General features: G+C 42.1%; 2 protein-coding genes and 1 long non-coding RNA gene across 7 annotated transcripts; 1 reads left to right on the forward strand and 2 right to left on the reverse strand.

Annotated features, from left to right (window-relative positions):
* The first annotated feature begins 4,130 nt into the window (after positions 1 to 4,130).
* On the forward strand, positions 4,131 to 5,082 carry LOC133912262 (uncharacterized). The gene is made up of 3 exons (XR_009908777.1): positions 4,131 to 4,335; positions 4,479 to 4,891; positions 5,002 to 5,082. It is a non-coding gene; the product is annotated as an uncharacterized LOC133912262 (long non-coding RNA).
* LOC133912261 (uncharacterized) lies at positions 4,902 to 7,106 on the reverse strand. Its single transcript, XM_062354921.1, has 6 exons — positions 6,176 to 7,106; positions 5,938 to 6,107; positions 5,782 to 5,865; positions 5,603 to 5,700; positions 5,411 to 5,473; positions 4,902 to 5,334 (listed from the first exon to the last, which is right to left on the reverse strand). Exons 2-6 carry the CDS (start codon positions 5,978 to 5,980, stop codon positions 5,230 to 5,232), a joined length of 393 nt encoding a protein of 130 aa, XP_062210905.1. The 5' UTR covers positions 5,981 to 6,107; positions 6,176 to 7,106; the 3' UTR covers positions 4,902 to 5,229.
* A 276-nt stretch (positions 7,107 to 7,382) lies between these two features.
* Positions 7,383 to 17,978, reverse strand: LOC133912260 (phosphoinositide phosphatase SAC8). 5 transcript variants are annotated; one of them, XM_062354917.1, is made up of 20 exons: positions 17,430 to 17,728; positions 17,202 to 17,276; positions 14,711 to 14,838; positions 14,491 to 14,582; positions 14,002 to 14,059; positions 12,013 to 12,069; positions 11,887 to 11,920; positions 11,576 to 11,656; positions 11,358 to 11,464; positions 10,633 to 10,719; positions 10,463 to 10,540; positions 9,913 to 9,977; positions 9,666 to 9,764; positions 9,434 to 9,533; positions 8,843 to 8,951; positions 8,692 to 8,764; positions 8,512 to 8,605; positions 8,061 to 8,147; positions 7,874 to 7,940; positions 7,383 to 7,761 (listed from the first exon to the last, which is right to left on the reverse strand). In XM_062354917.1, the coding sequence occupies exons 1-20, from the start codon at positions 17,605 to 17,607 to the stop codon at positions 7,634 to 7,636; spliced, it is 1,797 nt and encodes a 598-aa protein (XP_062210901.1). In that variant the 5' UTR covers positions 17,608 to 17,728; the 3' UTR covers positions 7,383 to 7,633. The 5 variants fall into 5 exon arrangements, 3 of the variants coding, with proteins under 3 accessions (XP_062210901.1, XP_062210903.1, XP_062210904.1); XM_062354919.1 differs by lacking the exons at positions 17,202 to 17,276; positions 17,430 to 17,728 and adding an exon at positions 17,735 to 17,978; XM_062354920.1 differs by lacking the exons at positions 10,463 to 10,540; positions 10,633 to 10,719.
* Between the last annotated feature and the right edge of the window lie 2,460 nt (positions 17,979 to 20,438).

The following is a 20,438-nucleotide window of genomic DNA, read 5'->3' on the forward strand; positions in this document are numbered from 1 at the left end:
AAAATAATTTAATTTTAAAAAATTTATAATATAAATTTATATCAATTTCTATCTAAATATATTATATGTTTATTGAGTGTGTTTACTTTACTGTTTAAAAAGTTTGTAACATATAGCTAACCTTAACAAACCACTTACAAAGCTAAACAAGCAAAGGTAAGTAAAGTTAGATTGCAAGTATGTAAATACAGAAGCGTAAAGAATGTAGAGAAAACAAACTCAGTAAAAATAATTTTTAACCGTGGTATCGATAGCATAAATATCACTCTAATCTACATTGGAGCAACCACTTAGTTTATAGCTCATGGACGGCACCGGTCACGACCCTCGAGCCTTCCTAGAGCTTAAGTGGGTTGAGCTGCTAAGCCACTAAGATAAGGCCTCCCTATAAGTCTCTTTTCTAGTTATTTGCCGTCATCTTCACTTCGGAGCTTGAGCCACCAAGACAAAGGTCTATACGTTTCCGTACAAAAGTCTTGCTGCCGTTTCACACGAAGTCGATGGGTTAATAAGTATGAGCCACCAAGGTTCACAGTGTCGATAAGTCACCAAGACTCTAAATACCGACGTACCACTTGGTACAATATATGATCATTTCTTGATCCTCCATTTAGGCAGTAACACCTAGCAATAACTCTCTTTATACCTATTAGTACTAATCACTCCCTAATTATAAATTTAATTATCTTAGATGTCCACTTTTAGAATTTTTGTGGCTTGTATGTCTTCTCAAGTGTCTATAAGTTTCTCTAGACTCTATCCCTTTCAAATGGTCAAGTGAAGGGGTATTTATAGCATCAACCCCGCAAATTAGCTGTTGCTCTAATAGCTTCAACAAACTGTGAATACTGAATGATTTGATGTCAATAGTAGTACAAACACCGAACCATCTGGTGATGTCATTTTTCTAAGATTTCTTCAATTCAATCAATCTTTGTTCCGGCTATAGTGGTATCTTCATAAATTGCATCCATAAGACCTACTAAGACATATACTTGACAAACATGTTTATCTCATTGACTATGTTATTATTAATCACCAAAATCACATACATACCTAAAAGAAGTATGTTTGCTACGGTGATGTAGCGATACAAGTAGGTACTTAATGTGTATTTCTTAATCACTACTTAGTTTATTTTTTTTCTTAACTTAATTAGTTAGGTTAATCTTTAATTTGTTTTTTAATTTTAGATTGACCCAACAACTAAAAAATATATAAGTTGCATCCTTACCTGCTAGCTACTGGTTCCCAAGTAGGTATAGCGACGGACACAAAACCCATAAATAGTGGCTACACACGTTCATACCTACAAACTAATTCCTAAATTCGTGTCTGCACTCTTTACCTGTCCCAGGTAAGAAATGCCACTCACGTATGTTGTTCACGGGCACATCCGTATAACCGTCAATGATATAAGAAATTGAAGCATCCATTGAAAGATGTAGTTACGGATATATTGTGCTCGTAAGAAATCAAGAGCAATAAATAAGATAAAAACTAAAATAATATAGAAGTATTTAGACACATATGCAGTAGATATATAGGTAAAGTGGGTACAGATAAAGGATTTTTTATACCTACTTATATACTGTTAGGTTTAGATACAAATCCACATCTAGATCTATAAACAAATAATATAACTTAAATCGACCCCATTAAAACATTTACCCGCAAATATATGAGTAGTCTGTGCCTATTACCATCTATATTCGCAAGTATCGGCCCTTCCGCCCCTTCGTATCGTAACAGCCATAAGTCAGAACTAGCTCTTGCACTAATAGTCAACAAAACCAATAAAGTTATACGACTTGTATAAATTGCAATGCAGGTGAGCCGGTACATGTAGGCTCTGCTCGAGCCGTGGAGCAGGCGCGCCCACGTCGACGGACGGCGTGCCTGGCGCTCCTGGCACGTGGACTCGTGGCCTCGAACGCGCCGTCGATCACCTGACGCCCGGCGTGGCGCTGAGATGTTTCCCCCTCCCAAGTCCGAAGTGGTGGTCGCCATCGGCGCGCGATGCCATCTCCGCCACGGGTCTGACCAGTCGGGCCCGCGGAGAATCTTGGGCAGATGGGGAGCCGCTTTGGCGTGATGTGGACCTGTGGTGGGACTCAGACCAGGATTCTAGCCCGTGGCCGGCAGGGTCCTTCTGCTCGCGCGCCGACGACGGCTCCTATCCCTGCATGCGCGTGGTCGGCGGTGGAACACGGCATCCCCTGGGCACCGGGGCCCGGGTGCAGCGCCATGTGGCCGTGGTGACCACCGATTAGTGGATGCAGTGGAGACGCCGGATTTCGTTCGGATGGGGCTCGTGGCCTCGTCATTGCGCCAGGACTCCCCGGTCCAAACGGGCTGCACGAGACAGCGAAAATACTCGCTCCCGGCCTCCAAAATACATAAAACAAAGCTAAATTTAAAATACAACTTTGATTACTATATTTTATTATAATTTATTAATAAAAACATAATAAAATATATTATTTTAAAAATATTTTTCAAGATAAATCAACTCGTATCAATTTCAAATATCTAAACTTAATATATAAAAGTAATTTGTAGTTAAAGTACAAAATAGTGAGTATACATAACTAAAATGATATTTATTTGTGACAGAGGGTATCAGGTTTAGCGTGGAAGGGGACGGCTGTTGGACGTAGTGTTATCGTGTTCGTGGGGCCAAAAACTACAGTACTTGAAGCACTAGTTCTACAGCGAGACCCGTTTGCTTGTTCTGTTTTTCCACTTGAATCTAACTAGCACGTCACGATCCTGTGGAGGGGTGGTTGGGGGGCTAGTACGGCACCTGTGGTTAAGCAGCACGAGTGCAGGACCGTCCGATTAGGACATTGCCGTTTTCTGTAGGTTTTATGTGAAAGATCTTTTTAAAAATAAACTGAGAGAACTGTGAGTTTAACGGCCCATCATGCTTAGTATATGTAGTAACAGTGCATGCACAGAATAAGGTTTTTATTTGGTGACATAACGGTGATTATGGCCACGCCAATGGTACTAGCTAGCATTATTAACTGTTGGAGAGAAAATCAACAGGAATCCCTAGATGCAATTGATCGAACTGATAAGGTTGATACTACACCAAGGGCACCTCCTACGAGCGCACGTCAAGCTATTCCATGTCAGCATTTGTCTATATAATGGAAAAGGAGGGAAGACTGATAAAGAGATGGTCTATAAAAGAAACATAATGTATGAGCATTATAAATATGAATTGATAATTTTATGGATAGCTCATTAGAGAAATTATCTTTAGTATAGCCTATAAATGATATGTATAGTCTTAGAACCTCTCCAATAGTATAGCTAGTTGCTATCCATTATTTCTTACGTGTCATCTATATTTGGTGCAAAAACTTATATCTTTAATAGTTGGTCTATAGCACAATTGAAGTTTTAATTAGTCCATCCATCCATATTTTCTCTCAACCAATCATCATATACCTTTTGTTATGTATTTAATGCACTATGTGTTACACTCTATCTATGGATTAAGAGCTAGTTTTTCTCTCTCTTCATCACCTCTCTCCTCCATCTAGATTTTTTTATATGAACAATTTTATAGCTAATTAATATGTACTGTTGAAAACGCTTTTAGCTAGCGAGCTATCTATACTATTAGATGCGGTAATACGGTTGGATAATTAAGAGATCAACCAGTGGCGGGAATAGTGTACGGACACCATTTAATATCTCCGTCCATCATTTGGTTCAAACATCAAAAACCCACACGAGTGAATGGCAGAACTCCTACCCAAATTTGTTTTCCCTTATTATAAAAAAACCACTGACTAGTTTTAGTGAGTCTGATAGCATTGCTAGCTTGCTTACCGCCACCACTCTCCCTAATCTATCCTAGAATGTTGTCCTACAGCCGTTGATATTTTGTGGACGGAGAAGGGGATTAGTTGGGGTGGTAGCATCACCATCGCCATGACCGGTAGTGCTGCGCGGTACTGCCTACTGCGCCATGCGCGGCATGCTTCGGTTGGTTGATCATGCCGTTGTCCTTTCCGGATGGGGACCTGCACAAGCTAGGGCTAATAAGAAAACTTGCTCGCGAACCGCAGTTGTGGCCGGCAGCGGCACACGAGGTCCTCGTGGCCAGGCTAGCATCCAATTCCGACCTGAATTTTTTCGGTCCCCTTGCTTCGTTTAGTAGTGGCTAGTACTATTACTACTAGGAGCTAACCAACTCACAAAGCAAAGAGATTATTGCGTTGCCTGCCTAATTCACATTGAGCTGTACAGTACCAACCAATGCTATAGAGTACCCGATAGTTAATGGTCTACAGGGCTCAATCTTGATTTCGTACGCAGGTACCAGGTCATTTTTATACCAAATTAGTCCCATTTTTCTCTATTGAAGACTAGTTTAAACGATGCCCTGGTCTTCTTCAGCATATAGTACTCCGGCCTACCCACATGCTTGCATATAATATCGTTCATTCCTGTGTGTCAAGATGAGAACAGCGCCCATTCTGCAGCTGAAATCTGGGCAGTCAGCATGGATGAGAAGGGGACATCATCAGTTCCGAAGAAGAGATCTGGGCTGCCCATGCGGGATTGGGATGGCCCAGAGACGTACTCCTCCACATTCTCGGGGACCCATATTTTGCTTTCGCACCGGCCGATTAATGATCCGTATCCAAGGAAGTCAGAGACAGCATATGCGCCCAGACGAGGGCACGACGCGAGCGGCTCTATTGCCCCCACCGTGGCCTCTCTTCGCGCCATCTGTTCTGCCGGCAGTTTCCTTTTCACGTACCGCCTCGTACTGTCAACCATGCTGGCCTGACCGAGCGTTCAGAAGCTCCGGCAAGTGAAAGCATGGGTAGCCGTCAACGATCAAAATCGCACTGAATAGACACATCAGGTCGCATCGCATCGAAGCAGACAGCGCTAGTTCGTTAACTACACATTGCTTCTCTTTCATTCAGCTGGTGTGTATATCGTCTTATATTAACAATGCTGGTGTTGGTGCAGAGAGATCGACGGGCAAGAGTGCAAGACAACAAGTTACAACCATGCAGATGATCAGTATGGTGTCTTGACTCTTCGTGGCTTCTGTCGCCTCTTCATGAGCTACGTACGTACGTGTGTGCACAACCGAGATCGGTGAAGCTGCCTGTGTAGGCTGTAGACAGCGCAGGGTGGTACCTAGCAGGCAATGAACAGGCGACGTCCAGAGTCCAGGCGCAGGTCACGGCAAGATCACCGCTTCCACCATTTCTTCTCCATATTTTTCGAAATCTGCTGGGCAAGGGAGGCGAAGTTTTCTGCTTCGCTCTCGAGCTCGGCAGATTGTTCGGTTATTCTCTGGTGACAGGGAGGATGGATGATGATCAGTTACCATGGCTGTTCATGCTCGTAAACAAGAACTGGATTCATTTACCGCAAGTTTCTCCTGCCGCTGCACGAGCTTATCTTTCGCATGAGCCGCAGCAGCTGCAGCGTCCTGCAACGGAATGCGGAGTTCGGTAAACCAACAAAAAATGAGAAATTTAAAACATCTGTGAAATTACCCCGGCAGTTCCGCAAAAAAAAAAAAAATAATAATAATGTGAAATTGTGAAAAGAGAAATACCCCTTTAAATTTGTATTTGGTGAGGATCTCTTGGGTGCTTTTCTTCCGTGGCGTCAGAACATCACTTGATCCTTCAAACAATTTCTCTCTCTCCACCTCTAGCAGATGGTAGACATTGTGATTAGAAAAGGAGAGCCGTAGCATATCCTTCAACTGCTGGAAACTACTGCCCTACCTACCTGTCTTGCTCTTCTTGTTCGGAATAGATGTGGACGGTGATGCAGCTGGTTTTGACGGTGCTTCGTCGTCAATCTTGATGTCATCTGCATTGGATTATGTTGTGCTAAGTACGCGCCACAGACACGCACAGAGAGAAAAAGAGTAAGAGAGAGAACCAATTGTCAATTCTTGTGTTGGTCTTGGTCCATTATTTCCCATTGACAGTTCAACAAGATAGCGCTCTGGGATGTCAACTTATTAGTTTCGCCCAGTTAATTTTTCTTTCAATTTTGCGTTTCCTTCCTAATCCTTTTATGACGCCGCCAAGAACTCCAGATGCTAGATCCTGCATTTCAAATTTCCAGCAGTATCAGAAATCATTCAGAGAGAGAGAGAAGCAAACAGATCCGTCACCTGCAATGGAGGATGGGTACAGAGAAACGTGAGAAAGACAGCCGTGTTCTGAATTGTAAAAAAACAGCATAACAGAGGTCAGTTTGCATTCCCAATGTGGAACAGCGGGCAAAGAGATGAAAGAGATTAGGGACAAATTTTGTCGGTCGCGACGTTTCGCCACCTTGAAGTGTGGCTTGCCACGAATAGCTCGGTGCCCTTATTTTTGGGCAGCGCAATTCTGGCTTCTTATTTTAAAAATAAAATAAAATGTAAGTCACAAGGAGCCAGACATGTGAATTCCACGCCAAAACGAGGACCAAAGCTGAAATTAGTTTTCAGATCAGTGTAAATAGTATTCAGATCAGTGTAAAGGTGAGCCTAAATTTTACTATGGCTAGTCCTTTTGAGGAACAGAAGAAAAGGTTTTAATTAATCAGAACCGAGAAATAAAAACTTTGTGCCGTCGTCAACCATGCAAAAGCCTTCCGTTCAAAAAGTCTGGTGGACAATGAAATTAGTACGAAGAAGGTGCACAGTTGGCCAGAGCGTGTTGTTACGCCAACGCCATCGACGTCAGTTCTCACAAATTTCACAATCAGATCTCCTTCACTGTATTTCCCTAAAAAAATATAATTCCAGTATGATGCACTATCTTCCAAAGCTTGTGCATATCGAAGCACGTCCTACGCAAAGTACTGCTGCATATCTGCACAAGCGTCGTAAATCTGGGGGAAAACCCTCCGAGGCCTGGCTCCGCATTTCTGTGAGGGGATACCCTTGCCAGTTGCGAGCTGCTTCCAGCAGCTGGCTCGCAGTGACATCAGTCATCATGCAAGAGTTTCACTACCACTTGAACTCAGTCCTGGCCTCCTCGGCTATGCAAGAGCCAGCTTTCCGCTAACTTTGGAGCGTGGAGTTCTATACTCAGGGCCTGTTTGGTAAAGCTCTCCAAAGCCCTGATTCTGTGGTGGAAGTGATTCTGTGACTGAAAGTGATTCTCTAGTGATTCTCTAAAAAAAATTTGCCAGAGAAAATGATTCTCAACAGAATCAGAATCAGGAGAAGCTACTTTTTTCAGCTCCCCAGAATCAACAGAATCAGAGAATCACTCCCACGGATTCCAGCCGGGGAACTAAAACCTGATTCTGCTGTTTGGCAGAACTCCCCCTGATTCCAGCCGGGAATCAGCTCTGAGAGCTCTACCAAACGGCCCCTCACAGTCCCCTATTGAAATTTGAAGACAAATTATGGAGTCTAATCTGGGGCTACAAAGTATCTTCAGTTTACAGGATAAGAATGCAAGTTCTCAACCGTCGAGGTAAAGAAACCGGACAGTATAGTCATTTGTTAGTTTACTGCTTACAGGACCAGAAGACCAACCAGCAAAACTTATTTAATCTACTCCCACGATGCGTAAAATAACTTCCTAACTTTTTAACTTCAATTTCTATCATATAAGGAAAAAAAGATCAGGAATTAGATTAGACCACACAAACGGGGCCTAGAGCATAACTGCTTTCCATTTGCTTTCACCAAGGCTATTACTCCAACTGTCAAGCCTGCGCAGATAATGGAGGCGACGAAGTGTTGTGCGTTCCGTCCAACTGCAGATGAGATGAGACCATGAATGTTACATTTAGACTTGTGCAACTAAGTTTCTGAGATAGCATATGAGCACTACTCATGTAAAGAACATGACACTATGAGCAAGCAGACCTTGACTAAGAGTGAAGGTTGTTGCAGTAATCCCACCAACTATGATTGCTGAAGCCACTGGAAGATACTGCAATTTGTTTTCCCCAACAATTGCAAAAGGAAATATCAGAAGCGATTACATGCCAAAGTAGAGCCGCTGAGAGAGTAGCAAATTCCCATCAGGGAAATGAAAATATAAGCTAATTACCGAAGCAGATTCAAATCCACTGATTTGAAAAGGAGAAGGGCTGCCTCTGCCAACTGTATAGTATCCACTAATAAGGTCTAGAGCATCCTGAAAATGAATAATAAAGCATTAAAAGAGGCACTATATAAGCATAACTTCTTATAATCTAACCTGCTAAACAAAAGAGTGTTAGCAGAGATAATCTAACATGAAGCACAGGAAAAGAATAAATTACTACATGAAATGGCTGTAAGTTGTACCTAAATCAATATCTCATGGTGCATCCTTAAACGTGGAAAAGAAGAATGATGCAATGAGCTCTAGATGATGAGAAGCTTAGTTAAGTGATCCAACGTTTGAAGTGCAACACAAAGTCATACAACAAAGAAAACTAAAAGGATCCGTAACTGATAAAAGTAGAGAGGTCATTGACAACAGCAATATCGGAACAGCCAGTATGTCTACAACTTACTTGTCGCACTCCATCATGAAAATTATTCAAATAATATCGTGAAAGAGCACTCATGCCATCTTTAATTAATCCAGGTAATGTCTGCCTTCCATACCTGTGTTATTTCAGTTGTAATGGAAGCCACGACATAGCACAGTTGATTTATGAATTATTAATGTGGGAAGACATGCTAGGCATTACCTCACTAAATCCCCTTTCAAAGCATAAGAACCAGCGTACTCCAAGCTTACCTCATCTCCATGCTCAACCCATACTGCCAGGCATGGCCACAAGATATGTAAATAACTGTCTGAGGATCCACAGTAAATATTACAATATAAAATATCCTTACATTTTTTAAATATATCATTAATGTTATCTGATATAGAAATGCTTTCAGATGATGATAATGCCCCCATTCGCTGCAACTGCGAATCCAATGATTTTCTTGCAAGGAAACTCTGGAAAGCAAAAGAAAGGGTGTTCCAAAGGAATTAATAGCAATAATGAAATGATTAAACTTCATGATCATTAATCCACTGCAAAAACATCATTTCTACTCTTGCTATCATGTCTAGTAAACATTAGCATTACATACAGCTGCATGTATTTAGACCTGAGGAACTATTAAGCACAGGCTACATCATTGCCCTGCCTGGCACCTTGTTACGCAAGGTATTATCATCTAGAGATGTTTGTTAGGAAAAATTAGTTATGTTAGGACATAGTGACATACCCATTAAGTCGTTACTAAGGTCTAACTAACGTGTAACTGATCGAAACAAATTTATGATGGACTTGAGTTTTGCAACTGAAAAATGCCCATTAAGAGATCATCAATTTTAAGGGTTGTCAGGATAAGATGTGTGAAGGTTTATTACAATATAAGTTACTAACTTCACAATTTTATTAAGTTGAATAACAGAAATATGATGGAATATACCTGTGTTACATTTGTACGGTCCAGGCAGTCAATGCAATTGGACCGAACTACACCACTTTGCTCCAACAATATCTCTCCTTTGGAGCTCATAAGAAAATATCTGCTCAGCTGGCCCAGAAATGAATCAAGAGAAAATTACTTGCCACAGTTAAACCTTTTGTTGGAAACGAATCTTAAAGTGGTATCATCAGGAACAAAAGGTAAGCATGAAATGTTGGACATTTAAAATTACCCTTGTCCCTGAATAGCTTCCTCAATTTGATTGTAGAGAGCTTGCAAATTATCAAAATTCCCACCACGGCAAACATGATGGAAATCAAAATGCACATACCTGGAAGAGACAAAGGGCACATCCAGGTTATAACTATTTTTTTATGTACATGCTATGATGCTAATCCCTGGAAAATGGTAATTATTTCATCACCTACAATATCACAACTAGAAGCACTAGCTAAGCATTTCCAGGAAACATAAAGCACCTGACATCAGGAATTTTCTCCATTTCAGCAGCAAATGCATTGCTTAAATTTCCTTCATCACCTTGCTGCAACAAAAAACAAACTAGATGAACTGCGTGTATCCTCAGTGACCCAAAAAGAATAACTGTTTTAAGAGATCCAAATTAGAATACCAACTACCAAGCAGGGAAACATGAGTGAATACAGCACAGCTCAAAGTGCACCATACCAGACATAAAAACTTCCCTATAGTTTGGATTGCACGAGTTTGACTAGGACTTGTTGCACTTTTTATAGGAAAAAAGCCACACCTGACATATACAGTTTTTCCAGGACATTGCTATTTTTTTCTGTTTCAATGTTCATTTATTTGACCGAATTCAGTTTCTCCTCTCAAACAAAGCTAAAAGACCAAACATAAGTTTGTTAGATATTCATGTGTTTGCCAAACTGTGAAGAAAACACTAGATCAACATACCACAAATGAACACTTTTGCTTCATAAAGCCTCACAGTACTCATTTATTTGACCAGATAATACTGCATAACATCAACATGTACACAAAACTTACTTTGTCAGTCAAATCAACAACAATTGTCTCGCCGTATCGTTGTGAAAGATCATGAAAGTGGCGCTGAACAACCTTCGGCTGTGAGCGTAATAGTAATTTGAAAAAAAAAATCAACAGGTTATTTTAAGTGTGGGCCACTAGAGATGCAAATAACAGCAAGAGATTCCTACTGTTTCTTCATGTTCAATAATGCCGAGCCGCGGTTTATAGCTCAGGTCCACTATTTGTTCCCAGAGAAGTGGAATGGAGCCCCGAACCTAACAATGGAGTTAGTAAGCTTTTAAGACAATAGAAATGGGATACAGTATAACTAAACGACATTCTAAACTTTTTTTTTTATAAAAAAATCTTACGCATGATATATGCATACAAATGAAAGTATGAATTCCAATCAGATATTTATGGAACAATTTGATTCTTTATTAAAGTAGATGGATACTCAATTACTCACATGTTGCTGTGGAAATTTCTTGATTGGGCTGAACAGCTATGATTATTTTGATCATGTGGTATGATTGCATTCTTCTCCCTTAGGATCAAATTTATAAGTTTGTATCCATTGAATCAAAATACCATCCTATAATATAGGCCTCGTTTGGCACAGCTCCAGATCCAAGATTTCTTAGAGCTGGTCAAACCTAGCTCAAGAAATCTTGGATCTGGAGTTGTGGGTGGATTGAGAGTATTTAGTTGAGTCATCTGGTTTTTTATTTTGGATTGAGGGTATTTTATCATACAAACTCTATATCCAGCATGGATCTCGGAGCTAGAGTTGTGCCAAACAGGCCCATAGCATTGGTAACAAAATCCATTTTAAGATTAATGACAATCTGTATTTTGAACGTGTCATGATCGTCAAGCAACAAGAAGTTTAAATCCTTATATCATGAAGTACCTGTATAAATGAGGATGTGAAACCATCGTACTCAACCAGTTGTTCTGTCTCTACAAAATTTGCTGTGGCACCTTCAAGATTTGCACCCCTTCTCCACATTCTTGTTCCTGCAATGAATGCATGACAATGCATTACAAGTAGTCACTGTGTTCTTTAAGTCAATCCTGTCTCAAGAAGTGTCAGTAAAGAAAAATAAATAAATAGAAAGAAGGTGCAACCTAGACGCCTGTTGCATCTCCGTGAGAACAGTGTTATTGTGACAGGTGTATCCTTCATGGTAAACTGTGCCAACTGAAAACGTAAAATAGTTAAGGATAGACCAACTTCCTGAAGCATGTTACTCCTCCAGTGGTGGGAAAACAATAAGTATTGCATTGCATGTTTGAAAAGTTGTATGTTCTTCCAATGTGTATAGCAAAAGAGAGAAGCCAACATTACATGTGGAAAGCAAGTACACACTACACTCCACCAGACAATAAAGATACGAATAATTGTGCATGTCATGAAATTTGCTGAACTTTTTGGATATTTCCTTGGATCAATGGAATGATGAACTCATCAAGCTGCCAAAAAAATATCCAGAAAAGTAAGTAAGAACGTAAGAAAGGAGACAAATCCACATATACACATGTTTTGTCCCGTAATATCTGATTACCTTAGCTTCGATAAACTCTTCTAACAAATTTTTGTTCCAAACAAACCGTGGATCAGCCTGAAAAATAAAGTTAAAGAACAGTGAGCATGAAAGATTACTTTTAGCACACTACCTGATTCCATGTCTGGAAAAAGACTAAAATGGGCATCATAGTAATATAAACAGGAAAGGGATTTTTATTGTTTTGAAAGCTGTGTAGCATGTCTCCAAATATCATGCTCACTAACCACTTCAAAACGTTTGGGCACATCAAGCTTCAAATAATTAGGCATGATGAAACATGCATTCGAGTCTATAAATAGATTACTAAGGTTTCTGTGGCGAAGCATATATAAATGCACAGACTAAGTTCATCACATCTTTTGCCTAAGTGAGCAAGCACAGAGACTTGATATGCTGGTAGCACAGATAGAGACCATTAGCAACACGTCCTAATAAGAACAATCAAGAATTGCTACTGGCAGTTCACGTCTTCACGATGCCAGTGGAGTACACCGGTCCGGATAAATGTTGAGCGTGTGGGAAGAGAAGAGAGTGGGAGGGGGAGCATGTAATGTTACACTTACACATAGTATAATGCTAAATTAGTTGCATTAAAATCAAATGGTAATGACATACATTTAATCAAGTGCTTGTTTGAGAAGCACCTAATGGTTCATTGACATCTCTGGCTCAGTAGGGATACGACAATGCCACTCATTTACTTATCTACGATCTTATCATGAAGATCAATCATAATTACATTCATGATTTGCTCATCCAGTTGGCCATCTTTCTTTCTCTATAAACAATAAGATTGCACACATGCATACAAGACCAGTATACATGCATGTGCGTGAGGAGGTGGTGTGAATGTGAAGAGCGGGTACTTCTAATTAGTAATTACTAAATCACTTGAAATTAAACACGATATACACTGGACATGTCAAATAGAAGCAGCTCAACCACCCAATCAGTAATAGTAGAAGTAGAAGTCGAAGAGTACTCCCTCCGTTCAAGAATACAAGGCATGTTTTATGTGGCCCTGTAGGGGGCGCTGATTTGTGGGAGGGGATTGAGATTGAGATAGACAGAGGGAGACGGAAGCTCTTTATTGGTGTTTGGCCAGGGCAAGGTGACGCTAGGGTTAGGGCACAGGAGGAGGTGGCGGTGGCGTGCGGTACTGTTCACAGACCCACGAGTGGTGGCGGTAGCAATAGGGGAACGGAGAAAGGAGTTCAGGGAAAACCCTAAACCTTTCTTGATCTCATTGATAGATGTCTCCCTCTATATATAGAGAAGACTTGACCCCTAAGAAACTAGAGATTGGATCTTATAGATATGATCGCAATCTTGATTACATTCTTCTAAAACGAAACCTTCTAATTTTATCTAATGATGTGTGGACCAACTGGGCCCACCCTAATGTATGGTGGCTTAGCCCGCCACCTTGCTCTTCCTGCGGCTATACTGCTGGCCGACCATGACAGGCCCTTTCTTCGAAATTAGACTCTGACCATTGTTTTCTCACAACATATATTATTTATAGATACAGAACCAATACAATGTGAAAGCATTGTGAAATATGAATCTAGTTGTACAATTTTTATACGCTAAGTATACTTATAATTTAACTAATTGTTGGTCAAAATATACAAAGTTTGACTTTTCCAAAATAAAATACACCCTATATTTTTGAACGGACAGAGTATTATCTTCAGACATTGGCACAAGAAGAGTAATTCACATTCCACACACATCTGTGAGCAGAGGGGGGTGACTGTTCAACCCATGCTTTCAGTCTTTGCTTTTTGCTATGATTTTATAGTTACCAATGCATTCCAGCCATTTCTACTAGTTTAGTTCATCATAATTGGACCACACTTATATTTACAAAAGAAAATGCACGTTCTAGTGACAAAATGAAGAATTAAGTAAAGAGAGCAGCCACAAAGATTCAAACGCCAAGGACATATAAATACTAAATCACAGCGATAAAGCATATCGAACCTGCTTCCATAGTGGCTTATGTATCCTACCTGCAGCCAACTTTGATGCCCTCTGCAAGCTACAAGACAATAATGTTTATCTCTATTAAAGGTGGGTTCAAAACAAGGCATGGGAGAGGAGAGTGCTACATTATCACATTCTTTCCTTGTCGTCTGATTCCAATCAGATTAACACAAATGCACCAAAAGAGAAACTCAGTAGACAATACAGCCGATAGTCATACATCTAATAACTACTAAAGATACTTAATATATCATAGTCTATAACCTACTACACATAAAAAAGCAATTATATTTGTCCTTGATTGATATGCTCAACTAATTTCCCTATATGGATTGCAAGTTCAAAATAGAATCACAGTGACAAGGTGCGACCCAATCGCAACTTATATCATAGAGAACATGTCAAGTCCATATGTCTTTCTTGAAGACTAAAGGTTATATGTCTTTCAGTTGCCTTATTCAGGTACATGCATGACAGATTACTTACTTTAGAGTCAAATCCCTGTCGTATGAGTAATACAGTCCACAAGTAGTTTCTGCAATTCTCAGTAGAGACATGAAGTATGCCTCATCCCTTTTCTGCAGGAAGATGGTATAGAAAAGTTAAATGCAATTCCAGTTACCAAGTGCCAAAGAAAGATAATCACTGCCTAGTTCTGACCAAACCATGTGAATGAAATTGCATGAGCAGTCAATTTTTTCCATACTTCCTGTGAAGTTAAGTGCTTTATAGCCTCGTTGCAGCATAAGAATTTCATCGAGTTCACATGGTACACAGGGGAACCCAGATAAGAGCCAGCATCCTTTCGTGAAGTGATGACAAGTACATAGCTTCCTGATAAAAACAAAGTTTTGCGAAGTGAGAAACCTACTCCATAGAAATGTTCTCGCAATACAGCATTCTGCAGCATGTCTGAAACCAACAAACCCCATTCAAATCAGAGTCTAGAGTATGCTTAACTGCAAATGCAGAAATGCCCAGTGGAGCAGTTTATAGTTCAGACTATAACCAATTTATAATATAAAACACATTAACAAGTAACATATCACCAAAAATGAAAGTTTAAGTGCAGAACACTGTGGTATGTCATGCAATTTTCGTTAGCATCGAGTTGTAAATTACGCGCTACAATTGCTTCTCTAGCATTTATAAAATGTCTGAATAAGCTTGTGTTCAGAAGTAACCATCAATATCAGTTGATAGCCAAATGAAAGCTACTAAAAAGGCATAGGTGTCGACGATTGGTGAACTGCTGGACTTAAGGACTTATAGAAATAGTAGGGAATGCTTTGAGTAAACGAATCACACAGTACACACATAATCTTATACAGGTTCAAGTCTCCATTATGATAATAGCCTTACGTCTTGTTGGTCTTATATTAATCTCTAGGACTGAATACAATAGGGTGCTTAGCTAGCCTAGATAAATCTAAACCTAGTCGGAGGGCTCCCTTATATGTAGTCGGGAAGAGAAGCTAATACATATATAACTTGTGGAGGGCTCAAAGGTGCAGAGCTTCCGCAGGCTTGTATGGCATCAATGGAGTTGTGTTGACTTCAATTGGCTTATCCTTTGCAGAGTCCTCTGGCTTCGTATATATAGGCGGTCGTCGTACGACTCCTTGAGTCTTTCCTTATCATTCTTGGAGATAAACCTCCCTGTTTACGAGATATCCCAGTTATCTACAGGCAGTTTCCATACGTCTAGGGATTCCTTTTCCGGGGATAGAGATATACCTCAAGAATGTAGAGAAACCTAGGGTGTTCGGATATGGTAGTTTTATACAACCCATCATCAAGTCCCCACTAGTACGTGAAATGAGGCTTCGATGGGTCAAAGGCTAGGTCAACAAAGATAAACGTTTTGACCGACCACGTCCTCGAATAGAGCTCGGATCCCCAATTAGGGTGATACATCTAACCGGGTCCTCAGGACCCTCGGGTGGTCCACTTGGGATTTTCGAATACCTTCGAGTGCTCAGGCGAGCCCTCAAGAAGGTATTCCCTCCGAATAAGAATTTGGATTCATTCAAGAAAATACGTCCTAACCTTTCAAAAGGATGAGGGAGAAAGGACTTGTTGCTGGCTGGACTTGAAATTTTAACTGTCACAGCATAAGTTTGCGTGGTGGTAACGAGATTCTTTACCTGACAAAAGATCATGATGACGCTGGGAAACCGCGTGCACATGGCGACGTAGTGCTCCGGGTTCTTTGGGTTACTACTCCTGCATGTGTCGGGCATTAAATGTGATGTGACGTTAAAGCATGAAAATGTGGTCTCAAGTCGGACTTGGAACCGTCACAGCGTCAGTTGAAGAGCCATTTAGAGAGCCGTCATCCCCGTATAAAACAAGACAGGGAGCCCACATAGCGTTTACCTCCTCCGTCATCGCTTTCCTTAAGCCATTTTCTTATGTGACTCTCGCTTCGAACCGCCCCTAAAACCCTAAAACCCATCAACTGCCTCGTCTCGACGCCATGGGTCACAAGAAGACCGAGAGGGTGGAGAGTTCTGCTGGTAGCGCCGGGCTGTCGCGATCACGCCTTGGCTGGAATTCGAGGTCTCGAAGGAGGTTCTGGCTCGGGCGGAGCATGACAAGGTCATCCCTTCATGCACCTTAATCACCTGCTCACCGGCGATGGGAGAGACGATCCCTAGTCCAGACCTCCCTTAAGATAATAGTTCTACATCCTGTCACCTAGTCGGAGGGATTCCTTGTATGTAGTCGAGGAGAGAAGCTAATATAGATCTAACTTGCGAAGGGCTTGTAAGGTGTCAATGGAGTTGTGTTGACTTCTAATGGTTTGTCCTCCGCAGAATCCCCTAGCTCCGTATATATAGGAGGGGTCGTCGTACGACTCCTGAAGTCTTTTCTTATCATTCTTGGAGATTAACTTTCTTGTATATGAGATATCCCGGGTATCTACGGGAATTTTTCATACATCTAGAGATTCCTTTTCCGGGAATAAAGATATACCCTATAATATAGAAAAACCTAGAGTATTCGGATACGGTAGTTTTATACTATCCATAGTCAAAAGCTAACAATCCCGCACTGCTGCAATGTTGGAGGATAAGCAGGAGATATGACCGTATGCGAGTTAAATCCGCTCCACAAGCGCAGCTAAGGAGCACAATATGCAGAGAAAATCCCAAATGATATGATCCAAGTGGGCGCGAGACCAGGTGACTCACCGGCTAGCAACCTGATGATGCCGGCCACCCCGTATATCCTCGAGACCTTGCAGTCGCTCCCCGCCGCGGCTTCCTCTGCACGCGAACAAACGCACGCACAGGTAAGCTACCACCACCGATTCACGAGTCGACCAGCTCGAACTACCCAAATCTGGAAGCGAAGCCGCGAAACTCCGCGCAGCTAAGCGGCCGGTGAGGTGCTCTACCGTTTAGGGAACAAGGAGTGACCTGGCGAGAGAGCGCGGAGGGAGCCGTCGGACCGGGCGACGGCGAAGGCGCCGCGGCCGTCGAGCGAGCGGATCACGTAGCGGTCGCGGAACTCCCGCAGCTCGAGCTCGCGGCTGCAGGCGCCTGGCCGGAGGGGCTCTTCGGCGAGCAGCGGCGCTTCGTCGGCGTCGGTCGCCATCGGCGGCGAGCCGCGTGGTGCGGTGGTGAGACTGGTCTCGGTTTGGGTTGGTGTTGGTCGCTCGGATGTCGGATCCGAAACGGGGGAGGGAGAGGAAGGGGGAACCAGCGTGTAACGTGTCGCTGACCTGGTATCACATGTGGGCCACCTTTGGATTTACTCGGTGGGGCCGACGAGCAGTTGCGGGGGGGGGGGGGGAGCCGAAAGGGGCCCGCGGGATGCGTACCACCAGGCGTTTCGCGGCGCCGGCCGGCCGGCGAACAGCCGTGCGGCGAGAGCAACGTCTGGCTTCGCTCTCGTGATCTGGCTTCGGCGTGTGACTCTTCGTTTGTGCAGTTCCTTTTCTGATACTCCATTTGTGCAGCTTTTGTTCCGAGACTCCATTTGTGCAGCTTTTGTTTTCATCTCAAGAAAAAATAATGTACAAGCACTTTTCTGCGGGTCACGGAACTTCTCTTCCGGCTTCATTTGGAGAAGCCAATGCAGAGAGGCTACAGTTCTCTGCATTAAGGTGAACGTGCACCGTTCGATTAAAAATGGAGAGATTAGATCTGTCGCTACAGTATGCTACAGCACTTCTGCTACAGTATTTACTACAGTAATATCAATTAATTAATACAGGCTACTGTAGCTACTGACTCATTACACTGTTTCACACAGTGATTCTCTGTATTAATCATGATTAAGGCAGAGGATCCGGGTCCCGGCCCAGTCTCATCCCAGTTTTGATGGCGGCAACTTCTTATCACATTTCTCCTTGTGTCACAAGAACAATAGATATCAACTAGGAATTGAAAAATTTAGGTTGGGTTCAGAAGCAAACGGGGGGATTAAGATCGAGAGAAAGGAGGGATACAGGGCTCAGAGTTTCTTTGTTCATATTTTTTGTCCACACACAACGGTCTCTCCCGGACGTGGCTAATTCATGGACGCACGTTAGGAAGTCAATTAGCAAAAATCCTCTCCCTCTGTAACTTTTTTTTAGAAAGTTTTCTAAAAAACTTTTATGCAAAAGTTATTATTAGAAAAAGTTATAAAAAATTATTGAGAAAAGATTATCAAGATTTTTTTTTTCAACATAAACATTTTCAACGCGTCGTATTAGGATTCATGATATTTCACCTATTTATCTACTCGATCACAGCTCTCGGTCGACCAATTACTTATTATTGTATCTCGAGATGGACCTCAAGCTTCTTTGCCCCTCCCATCAGCTTTCAGGTACGATAGTGAACCATATAGTTGTGACACCTTGCTCCAAAGCTCCCCATGGAACTCAAATTGGGCTTGACTGCTACTTTTTTCTTTTTCTTACGACGTTGGTGTTCTTCCTCCTCTGCTTGCAACTTCTTTAGGTAAGGTTCATGGCTGGCTCCATACAGCAACCAACTCGCCTTGGGCTTCGATTGGTAGGTCATGTCCTTGCCTTTGGTTCCAAATGCCAACCCTCCCATTGGATTTCCTCCATGCCCCCCCCCCCCAATCCTTCCATGTCTTGCATTAACGAATACCTAGGGATCGGAGGCGATAAGAGTTCAAGATCGACCAATCGTTGTTGTTCCTATCAATCCCTTTTAAGAGACCACGAAATTTGTTGACACAGAACCTGCCTCGTGAAGATTTTCGTGTGCATACCCATTGTTACGATTCATGAACGAGCACACACATGAATTCACACAATAGTCTGGTGATTTTTACTGAGATACGGAGGAACTCGAGAGTAGCACAGCAAAGATTCAGAGAGGAGGAAGAACAAAAAGGGGTTGTTCAGAAGAATGATTCCACACACCTGTCTACAGCTCACCCCTCCTGCTTTCAGACCCGATACTGCTCTAACCAGGTGCGCTCTTCAGGCCCACACATCACTCAGGTATAGCTTGTTAGGCTGACATTGTCGCTCGCCCCTTCTTTGGGACTTGGCCTTGTTCCTAGAGCTCTCAGTCTCGATGTCCAAGTCCGGTGCTGATGTCTTCAGTGTAGCATTGGTCCTGACAATCCTTCCCTCTTCAGAACCAGTTTACACCCAAGCCGGTGCCGCAGGGAAGCGATGTCGAAGCTCCGAAAGTCGCTCCCAGGTAGCAAGAGAAACAGGTTGACCTCCCCATTGCACCAGGACTTGCTCAACCGCCTGGGAGCCACGACGATGTAGGTGCTTCTGCAGAACTCACATGGCATTGTTGTCAGACATTCTTCAGAGTTTGGCATCAGAAGGTTAGCGTGACAGGAAGCAGCCGGAGGAAGGGCTCGGCGAAGTTGCGATATATGAAACATCGGATAAAATTTTCTTGTCTCTGGTAACTTCAGCTTGTATGCAACCGCGCCAATCCGTTGAAGAACCTGAAAGGGACCAAAGTACCGAAAAGCTAGTTGTGATTAGCTTTGTCTGTCACTGAAGTTTGTATATATTTTTGTAGTTTTAAATACACCCAATCGCCAACTTGGAAATTCCTTTCAGATCTCTTTTTGTCTGCTTGATCTTTCATTCTCTTAGAAGCTCTGTGAAGATGTTGGCGTAGAAGATTCAACTTGAGTTGGTGCTCCTTAAACCAAGTAGCCAAATCAGCATCAATACAAACCATGAATCCACAATACCAAAGTGATGGGGAGCATGACCATATAAAGCTTCAAACGGTGATAGTCCAAGCATGGAATGATAGGTGGTGTTATACCAAAATTCAGCAAGAGCTAGCCATGAATGCCATTTGTTGGGTGAAGAATGAACAAAGCACAAAAATTGATTAATTCTTTCGGTTTGTCCATCCACTTGCGGATGATATGCAGAACTCATGGTCAGTTGAGTGCCAACCAAACGAAACAACTCATTCCAAAGA

The sequence above is a fragment of the Phragmites australis genome, chromosome 3, assembly GCF_958298935.1.
Source record: "Phragmites australis chromosome 3, lpPhrAust1.1, whole genome shotgun sequence".
Lineage (NCBI taxonomy): Eukaryota > Viridiplantae > Streptophyta > Magnoliopsida > Poales > Poaceae > Phragmites > Phragmites australis.